Here is an 11,252-nt window from a genome sequence, read left to right on the forward strand (position 1 = left end):
TAAAATTAGAGGCAACCACTGCATTTTAATCATGATCCAAACAAAGATGCTGCATACATGCAACATGAGCAGTTTTTAATCTAAATTAGATTGTATAATTTCGAAATTTGAAGCAAAAACAGAATGGTTTGACTTCAGTTTTGTGAAACTATACATAAAAATATCTGCATGAAACAGCAGAGCTGAATGAGACGCAGATGCACTCTCTGCCAGCAGGTGGCGCTTAAAGCGTTTCCTTGGTTTCCGTCATAAACAAAGCAGCACTTATGAACTTTAATATGCATTATACAGAGGCAAGATGAAAAGAAAAAATACCATCTAAACTTTTCTAAAGAGAGTAAGTTCCCCTCAGACATGCATTCATATAAACTCCTAACCCTAAACGAATCGCGATTTGTTTAGCATCTCAACTGATTTGAATCGTCACATATTTGAATCGATTTTCAACCGGCTCGCAGTTAATCGTTACATCCCTAACCATAGTGCATGATTTGTAAACTAATGCATTTTGACGTTTGCATCACATAACCAGCTCCATATGTATGGCTTTTCTGACATAGTAAACTTGCTTGGTAGCTCACCTGGTGCAGGACTTGTGTACAAGGCCCGACACTCAATAAAACTTAATAAGAAATAGGTTAAAATGGCATTGTTACTTCAGAAAATGTGTTTTTATCTCACATTTGCCTTTGTAAACACTAGATTTCAACACTAAATTTCAAACGTGATAGAGCATTCAATTTTAGAAATGCCATTGTAACCAACTTAATGAAATGTTGCTCATCTGTTACTAATAAAACTGAACATGCTTTTAGCACCACTCACTGGACATTTCATATCGAAAGTGTCGCAAAACCTGCAACAAGCAACATAATATAATTTAGCAAAAATGTCAATTTTTCCAATCGGCGTGGGTTGGGATTTTGAGAAGAGATGCAAAGAGCCGAAGAAATGCAAAGAAACAACGTGAGAGAAGATGAAGCATGAAAATATGGTAAGAATGAGTGAGCTGAGTAACAGTGGTTTGGCATTTTAAATCATGAATCTGCTCTAAAGGGTCTTAAATAGTATTTGTACCAGCGCCAGGCCTAAATACATGAGGGCATGTAGAGGGCATCCCGCTCTCATGCCAACATCCTTAGCAACACAAATGAGCTTTCATATAAACACCTCATCTGCAGATTCTGCTGGGACTATTGGCATGGAAATAACACCATCACTTGGGATTGAAGCTAGGCTACAAATTCTCCAAAGGATAACTAAGTAGATACGCCTCAAGAGGCTAATCTTTATAGGATAAAGATCTTCAAGTACTGCTTAAAAATGTGCTTGACAGTGCAGGATTGAAAATATTATTTCCATACAGTTAAAAGCGCTCACTAGAAACATGCCTTGGAAAGCACCTGAAATGTATAGCAATGCAATTTTACACAACTAATCACCTGTTTTCTAATGGTGCAAATCAGGAAATACTCACAGCAAACAGATGACCGATGCACACCGACAGACCAATAGCCAGTGCTGACGAACCTTTGAGGTCATTGCGTTTGGGGTCACAGGTGGCAAAGACAGTGAAGACAAGCTCAAAAGTGATTATGAGCTCTATCACAATTGCATGACCAGTGGAGATTTCAGCATTGACCTGCAGGAGGTGATAGTGAGATATCTGTATAGAGTGAACTTCATCGACTGCTTGCTCTACACCAGTGTTTTTCAATTATTCTCCTGGAGGCCCCTACCAATTACAAATTTTAGGAGTCTCACTAATGCTTAATTTAGGTTATTGAGTGCTTTTGTAAAGAGTTTAATCTAGTGCTGTCAAAATTAACATGTTAACACATGCAATTAATTTTTTCAGTTTAATGCGTTAAAAATATTTTACGCAATTAATGCAGGGACGGAGCTAGGATTGGCCACCCCACTCACAACTGCTGCTTCTGTTTTGTTTTTTTACTATTAATGAGCTCGTCAGCTCATTAGTAGAGACTTTAAACCTCAAGTGGGTCAGAAAAGGTAGAGTTGTGAGAAAATATGATGTGTGTCAGATTCGTGTCATGTTCAGCAGCGACAGCACTTAAAGCAGCCAAAATAACCTAATAACCAGCTGCTGGGATGTCTGCTAATCAAAGAACAAAAGAAAAAAGAGCAAATCAATCACTTTTGTAGCTTTAAGGATTCATATATAATTAATTTAGAATTTAGTGTTTGATAACTTTATTCAATTTCTGTATATTTCCTACTTGCACAGGTTGCTAAATATGACATTTATTATAATAGGTTTATGCGAAGATACTTGCCTTCAGTCATAAAAAAGATTTTTAAAAAAGCAATTCCTGCAGCCATTAAACAAATATTAAAAATATACCGTCTTTATGTTGTTTCTACATTAATTTGAAGATAGAATGTGAAATTATTGCAATATGAAAGTATATTGAAACATTTTATAGTAATGGTGGGATTAATCGCGATTAATTTTTTTTTTTTTTTTACTGCACCAGTTTAATCAAATGTCTAAAAGGGATAGTTCACACAAAAATGAAAATTCTGTCATCATTTACTCATCCTCATGTCATTCTGTATGACCTTTTCTTCTGTGGAACAAAAAAGAAGATATTTTGTCTCAAGTGCTCAAGTGTTTTTTTGCTGATACAATGGAAGTCAAAGGGTCCAAAACAACACAGGCCCAAACTGACTTCTATGTTCCACAGAAGAAAAAAAAAACACAAGTTTACGACAAAAAGGTGAGTAAATGATGACAGAATATTCATGTTTGGGTGAATTGTCTCATTAATAAAAATACTCACAGAAGTCACTCCCATTCCTCCTCTGATTGATGCTGGTGTCACTCCGTACAAGATGGCCGCCCCCACCACTGCCCCCAGACACTGTGCCAACAAATAAAACACACCCTTTGCCAGACTCAGCTTCCGTGTAGCAACCATCGCCGTGGTGACGGCCGGATTGATGTGGGCACCGCTGATGTGACCAAAACACTGGACGAGGGTTGCAATGGATAAACCAAAGCAAAGAGAGACAAGGACGAGGTCAGCGGGCGGAGGGTTCTCCTGTGTTGCTGCCCAGTTGATGGTGGACCCCAAACTGAGCAGTACGAATATTATCATGGCTAAAAACTCCCCCGAAACTGCTCGCCAGAATTCCTGAGTCCACACGCCCTTGAAGGCTGCCATGATACTGTTATTGCATGAGCAAGACGACACACACCTCCTAAAAGGAACAGAAAAGAGAGTATATATAAGACCACGAGTAAAAATGCTTTCATTTTTATTTTTTTTATTTATTTTTTTTAATCAATTTTTTCCCCCAATATAAATTATATCTGCAATGCTGGGTAGATTACTTACAAACTGTAGTGAAATTACATTACGAAAATTGTATATAATCTAAATTACACCTTTTTGGTAATGTATTCTGGCTACTTTTTGATTACTTTTGACAAAACTCATTTATTACATAGATTTAAATAAGATTATTTTGTACCATACTGACATAAAAAATATATGATATTATTTGTTATTAACTACATGAACTGCATTAAACATTACATTATGTCAGGGTTTCCGAAACTGTACTTTGTGAAGGAAAAGAGAAAAAGGAAGAATTAGGGAAAATAAATAAATAATGAATAACTTATTGTGTGAATAACATGTAATCTGATTATGGGCATTTTAAAATGTAATATAATCTAATTACAAGTACTTTATTTTTGGAATCTGACATGCATTACATATTGCAGATTATTTATTACTACCCAACACTGATTATCTGCATAATAATTTCAATAAAATTTTGAATTTCAGTATTTGGTTTGTCTCTCTTTTGCTTTAATGACAGCAGCATTTGAGCCGCATAAAATCCACAACTTTGTAAACCTGATGATTATATAATCCAGCATGATTTTAAATGATTGAAAGAGCATCTTGTGCTTCTGACCATCTGTACAAAGAGTTGTATGGTCAGTGTCACAAATGTACTTATTTGACTTAAGAACAGTGCAGGATCTGACATAATTTTTCTACATTCTGTCATATCTTTCTTTTAAAAGTTTTAATATCCTACAACTTTAAGTTTTTTTTTTTCCAGGAATATACACGAGAGAGAAAAATATACAGGAAAACTATTTTCAATCATCAATTATTTATTATAAAAGATTGTAATAGTGTTTTATCTCGTTTTAAAGTGTCTCTTCATGCAGTTAATCTGTGTGCTCCTTCCAAGTGGAAATTCATCCAATTAGAGTGGCCTCAGTTTCCTTACAAAGATTCCATAGAGTACAGGCTCGGGAAAATTCCAGAAAGAGTCATAAACAAAGTGGATGTATTATTAACCGTACAGCAGCTGTTCAGTATAAATCAGAAAAACGCATATATAAACAATGTACACATCATTAGCAACACTATAAACATCATGAAGAAAGAAAGATCAAAATAACTTGTGGTTAAATGTGTTGAGGAATATATATTATAAAAAGATATATTTTTATTATGCATTTACAAAAAATGACCATGGTAACCATAGTTTCTATCAAAACATCCACAAATATTAGACTACTGTAACATTTTCACAACTTTGTATTACCCACCACTGTCATCAACGTAAATTTAACCATATTGCAGAAGATTCAGAAGCTTTTTAGACTTTTTGAAGAATTTCTCATAATTGGGAGGAAATGTTTAAACTAGCTTGACCAGCTAAAAAGTAGCAAACCCTCTCTTAAACCAGCCAACAGACCAGTCAAGGACACAGCAGACCAGCAAACCAGTTTAGACTGGTTTAGGATGCAGCTATGCAATAAATGCAGCAAAAGTCAAATAATAATAATGCATAAACATTCCACGCAGTTTAAAATATAAGATAATGACTGAATGAATCTAAATGAACAATTATTTGGGGGATCAGGGATATGCTGTCAGGCAGGTGTAGGCTACCCAACTGAACGTCATGTGAACATTTAACCCCGTGTGCTCGAAGAACAGAAACATTACTTTACTTTACAAGCCCAAACATCGTACTGTCAGAGCCAAAATCGACGAACTTACCGAAGAAAGCCACAACTTCTGTTCGGAACCGAGACTTGCGAAAACGCGTTTCTCATCCCCGAACAAGCATCCTCTCAGTGGGAGAAGTCGACCTCAAGACATTTAAAGCGCAGGATCGCGCTGTGGGCGTGATGATCTGTTACAGCGCGCCCTCTTTTAATGATCAATATGTGTGTGTGGGTCTGAGTGTTCAGCATCTCCTCCCTCTAAATCACACACACACACACACACACACACACACACACACGCGCGTTTCCCCGGTGCTCTGATCAAAACTATTAAGTTCAATGAACACGACAGCTTTAGCTATAGCTGGTACATGCCTTTGCGTCGTGCTTCTCTCACAATATTTCCTTCCCCGAGCGGTGCACGAGAAACAGCTCGACAAACGCAATAAGCACTTTTTAAAAAATAATAATAATTTATGAATTTATTACTATAGTACACTACATCCACAGCAACAACAGCAGCAATATACATAACTAAAAATACACTATAAGACTTCAAACAGTAATCGATGAATATGATGAGGTAGGCTTAACTCATATATGACATTTCATATGATGACATTCCACACTCCCTAGGTATATTTATATGTAATAATCCTTATTTATCTTTGATCTATGAAGGGACCTGTTTTTGAACCTCACTTAACCAGTGAGCTCATAATAAAACATTTTCCGTTTGTTATAAACTGGCCAAACATTGCTATTTAAATCTATATTATAAAAAGTTTCAAGCTTCTAAACCACAGTTTATTATTAAGTTTATAACATTTCTTCACTAATGCAATATTATTTTAAAAGAGATCAGACCAAGCACAGCCTATTCTGCACATTTTTTAAAAATCCATACACACTGTAAAAACAGATGTTTGGACTTTTATTGGCATACGTTTTACAAGAAAATACTATTTCAGTCTTTTATGTTTTATTTAATGCATATTTTGCAATTTCTTTAATTATTTCAGAAATGTACTAGCCATTTCTGAGTGAAAATTCAAAGTAAAGTCAAAGTAAATCCTATGCCAATTTTTTTTCAGTGTACATTTGAACACAATTTTCAAAGCATTTATGATTTAGGTGTTCATAATACACACTGTACAAATAAACCAACCAGACAACAATAGTTACAGGTACAATAATGACATGTTAGTTATCATGGGAGTATCTAGCACTTTCCCTCCTGAACTCACCTGAACCTGTCCAGGGCTCCACAGCTCCACAGCAGCTCAGTGTGCTTCTCTCTCAGTGTCGTGTTACTGGCTCTTCACGGTCAAAACAGAGCTGAGAGACCACAGCACAGAGGTATGAAGCTGTCGGAACAACTGATCTGACAGCACTGACAAAACCAATGACATGTCTCACACAACTCACGCCTCATTTTAACACACACAGCATAGTTACAGTACAGAGGCCATAAAACACATCTATCTATCTATCTATCTATCTATCTATCTATCGGGATTTACAGTATAGCATCATAATGGGTAAAGCATTTGCCACCACTGAAATTAAGAATCAATTTCTATCCTTATTATCACACAAATAATTATACTGGTATACCTATTAATCATATTTAAAGTTTTAATCTGAAATATTGTCAAAGGTCAAACAGCTAAAGAGATGTGATTACATTTTCTGTGATAATCTACTTAACATGTGCGTTACATCTAAAGCCTAAAGTGCATTGTTTAAATTTTGGTAAATTTCAAATGTATTTGAAAGACGTCTCTTATGCTCACGAAATTAATTTGGTCAAAATACAATAAAATGTCATTTATTTCTGTGCTGGTAAAGCTGAATTATGAGCAGCCATTACTCCAGTCTTCAAAATCACAGGATCCTTCAGAAATCGTTTGAATATGCTGATTTGCTCAAGAAACATTTCCTAATATTATCAATGTTAAAAACAGTTGTTTTATTTAATATTTTTTGTAGAAACCATGTATTTTTTCAGGATTCTTTGCTGAATAGAAATAAAAAAACAGCCTTTATTTGAAATAGAATTTAACATCTTTACAGTCACTTTTGAGCAATTTAATGCATTGTAGTAATAAAAAAAAATATATATACTGTCCCCAAATTTTTGAACAGTAGTGCATTGTTTCTATAGAATTATATAACTGGTATGTAACTTGACTAGAGAGAAAATAAGCCAGTTCAGTTTAATAATAACAATATTTTAATTGCAAATCTAATTCCACTTGCAACTATTGTAGTTACCTTTCTGCAGTGGTTTTGTATGTCAAAACCCTTATATCACTTACAGTATTTACAATGCTGACAGAAATTTTACTTACAATTTGGATAGATGTTACAGGAAACATGGACTTTATGTCAGGTTGGTTAGGTAGTGTATTGCCTAATGTGACAACTCTACAATTGATTCAGCACCTTATCAACACTCACAGATGAGGTCAGCTGCAGGTCACACTTAAAAAGAAGAAGTCAATTATTACAGCAAAGTTCTTTTGTTTTCTAATAAATTTTTAAAGGCCCACCCAAATTAGTAAATTGGGCCTATGCAACATCTCAGGCCAGTGTGAATTTGACTCATCCAAGAAGTCTGGTCCTGCTGATGATGCAAGGGCTTCCTATAATGCATTTCACGGTACCCAGGCTATGTATTAGATGTGTCCCCTGTGGATGAAAAAAGCTCTTAGATTTGTTTCTTGTGCCTAGAGTCAGTTGTAACCACTTCAGTTCAGACACAAAGCAACAGTCCATTTCCAACCACATCTCAGAGTGCTGTAACCTCAGACAGCCACAGTCTAGAGAGGGTGTAATGTGAAGAAAACCTCCCACCTGAGTCTTTCTGCCAAGTCGGCCAAGTGATTAGTCAACAGAAGAGACAGAAGAGACAGACGGCTGCACGTGAGTGTTTTGCGTAATACTTGTTTATAGATCTGCTGTTTGAATTGTTTGAATCTGCTAGGAAGGAATATTTCGTTTTCTGCCTATTTCTACGTTATATTTTTGTTTGCGTTTGTATTTTTGATTGCACTTTCTGGTAATTATAAGAATTGTTCTCGGCAAAGAAGGAGCGCGTGTAATTTAATTGCTCCCTTCCTGCGTTTAAGTTCGAACTGTAGTTTCGATTTGAGGAATTAGCCTGCTATAGACTATTGGCTGTGCTAATTAGAAGGCGGCCACAGCGACTGTAGAGTATTTAAACTGCTTGGTCACTGTCATAACTCGGGCCAAGCGATTAGTCAACAGAAGAGACAGACGGCTGCACATGAATGTTTTGCGTAATACTTGTTTATAGATCTGCTGTTTGAATTATTACTTTCTGCTAGGTAGGAATATTTAGTTTTCTGCCTATTTCTACGTTATATTTTTGTTTGCGTTTGTATTTTTGATTGCACTTTCTGGTAATTATAATAATTGTTCTTTGCAAAGAAGGAGCGCATGTAATTTAATTGCTCCCTTCCTGCGTTTAAGTGCGAACTGTAGTTTCGATTTGAGGAATTGCCCTGCTATAGACTATTGGCTGTGCTAACTGAATCCCTGACAATTTTCAAGCGACAGCTGAAAACTCATCTCTTTCGAAGCTACTTGACTTCATCATCATCATTACAAAAAAAATAAATAAATAAAAAAAATGTCTCTCTCTTTATTTATTCCTTCTCTTTCTAGCTTGTACTTATTTGAACAATGTCTAGAAACGTGGTATTACAAGCACTTCCTGTATCTGTTTGCCTCTTTAAGAAGAATCGCTTTATGTATCCCCAAATTGTAAGTCGCTTTGGATAAAAGCGTCTGCAAAATGACTAAATGTAAATGTAAGTCCTCAATACATGAATGTATTAGTTTCATCGCATATTGAGTGACTAAACGGGTGACTCTAAAGGAGTGGTGTATGTGTGAATAGCTGTTTGTTTATTTGCAGAAAAATTCAATGTCTGTCAGGATCCAATGGATTACCTGGCTGAGGTTGACCTTATTTGTTTAAACTGTTTTTGAAAAGCCTTTGGAGAGAGTAAAAGCCGGTGCAGAAAAAGCTGACGGATTTGGGATATTGGAGAGATGCCAGAAGAATTGCCGTTGTAGTGTGGAAAGCAGCTGTTTAATACTCTTTTTTGTGATTGGCAGGATTATATGAACATGCGTGAACATTCACTGGGACATCCGTCAAGTAAATAATGGAATATTATTGCTCTATTTTACAGGCAGTGTGTGAATGTGTTATCTAATCTCAGCACTTGATGTGCTCATTAGCAGGAGACTCAGAAACAATTCCTCATTGTGTATTTTACACACACACACACACACACACACACACACACAAAAAAGAGTAAATAGGATTTCCATACAGGTTCTGCCAGGATCCATGTTTGTCCTGCAGTAATGATCAACAATTAACTAACTCTACTCTCTCTCTATCTCTCCCATTCCCTCTCTGAACTGTTCAAGCATATGCTATCTTACATTATGGCAGATGGATTATTACATCATTAAAAGTCATCCCTAATAATTGCAGCACCACTGACCTAAACTAAAGCCAAAAACACAGGCCAGATTAAGCACTGTAAAGTAATTATTGCAGGTTTCTTTTTGAGTTGTAATTTGTGATGGAGGGGTAAAGAGTGTGGGTATGCGTGTGTTTTCCATGTATGTGACAATCCTCCTTCTATCAGTACTGTGTTATTACACACATGAATGAACAGCATTCTGTTGGTAAATAATAATGCAATTCAGAGCTCCAGATAGAGAGAAGAAAAGGCACAACAGAGACTCACTTGTGGAAATATTTATTTTCTGATGGTCAGATTTGCCTTCATCTGCCACTGTCTATTCTGGGATTTATGCATAGTAGATAAATAGATCAGAAAAGAATAATTAATCAGGACTTACAAGTGTAGTGGAAACATTTTTGTGTTTCCATGTACAGGAAAAGAGAAACCATATGCAAAAAAATAATAAAATTTAGTTTATTTTCTTAAAAGAGGAACTGCATGCATTAAAACCGAAAGCACAAAGGAAGAAAACTATATTTAGAGAGGAATTCCAATAAAAACAAATAAACATTTACATTAATCAGTATTCACATTAACATGAAATATTTATTTAGTTTAATACCATATTCAGACTCTCTATTTGCTTGCTGAGGGAAATGATGGTATTTTTGTGATAATCTTTTAAAGATATTCAAATATTCAATGAAATGTTAGGCAGAGGTGTAAAGAGTACTACATTACAAGTTATAAGTCAGCAATTCCAATACCACTTGCGTAAAAGTCTTAGAGTATCTGATTTTAACAGTACTTAAGTATTTTACTCATACCGAATGTAGACTCAAAGATGCACTAATCCTCAACACATTACAGTCAAAGTCAGTGAAAAACAAAAAAACAGTTGATTTGTAAGGAGAGCAATTACATTTATTTACTAATATAGAATTAAACCGGAATGCCTCAACATTGCAATAAATCTAATTTGACACAACAGCCTCATAAATGTCTACAAACACTCAAGTCTCAGTTAAGCTCAAGTGGTCAAAAATGGCATAAGTAAACCAATATCCTTCAAAAAGACCTCTTCAATATAATGGATAAATAAAATAATATTAAATAGTCAATGTCTACTTGCACTTTTGATTTCAGCCTCATCTCATCTCATATGTGAAACACCTTGGATTCAGCAACTAATGCACTCACATTCATGTAAAGTAGCCTTGTTGAGGGGTTTGGATGCCTATGGGCAAAACTCACAAGATCTAGTACTGTCAACACCCTGTATGGCAATACTGTCTCTTTTGTAGCAGAAATAAACTGCTGCAGAAAAAGTTAGGTGCTATGCAAAATGTAATGAGTAATTGCATTACTCATTCGCATTAAACAAGGCTGCTTTACATGAATGAGAGTACATTAGTTGCTGAATCCCAGGTGTTATATGAGATGAGATGAGATGAGGTAATTATTTTAGTAATTATAAATGTAGTGGAGTAAGTAGTACATATACAGTGGTGTGAAAAAGTGTTGGCCCCCTTCCTGATTTCTTATTTTTTTGCATGTTTGTCACAATTTAATGTTTCAGATCATCAAACAAATTTAAATATTAGTCAAAGATAACACAAGTAAACACAACATGCAGTTTTTAAATGAAGGTTTTTATTATTAAGGGAAAACAAAATCCAAAACTACATGGCCCTGTGTGAAGAAGTGTTTGCCCCCGTTAAAACTGTGGTTTA

General features: G+C 35.4%; 1 protein-coding gene across 2 annotated transcripts in view; it reads right to left on the reverse strand.

The window, feature by feature from the left end:
• Positions 1–6,286, reverse strand: part of LOC107701479 (aquaporin-4-like) — a 16,618-nt gene extending 10,332 nt beyond the window's left edge. Inside the window, exons 1-3 of one of the 2 annotated variants that reach the window (XM_016503487.1) lie at positions 6,253–6,286; positions 2,805–3,225; positions 1,478–1,642 (exon numbers count right to left, since the gene is read on the reverse strand). In XM_016503487.1, coding sequence (XP_016358973.1) covers positions 1,478–1,642; positions 2,805–3,188 — 549 coding nt within the window. In that variant the 5' untranslated portion in view covers positions 3,189–3,225; positions 6,253–6,286. Of the gene's footprint in view, positions 1–1,477; positions 1,643–2,804; positions 3,226–5,057; positions 5,197–6,252 lie in introns of those variants that run through there. The other variant, XM_016503486.1, reaches the window with a different exon arrangement.
• Between the last annotated feature and the right edge of the window lie 4,966 nt (positions 6,287–11,252).

The sequence above is a fragment of the Sinocyclocheilus anshuiensis genome, unplaced genomic scaffold, assembly GCF_001515605.1.
Source record: "Sinocyclocheilus anshuiensis isolate Anshui unplaced genomic scaffold, SAMN03320099.WGS_v1.1 scaffold1051, whole genome shotgun sequence".
NCBI lineage: Eukaryota > Metazoa > Chordata > Actinopteri > Cypriniformes > Cyprinidae > Sinocyclocheilus > Sinocyclocheilus anshuiensis.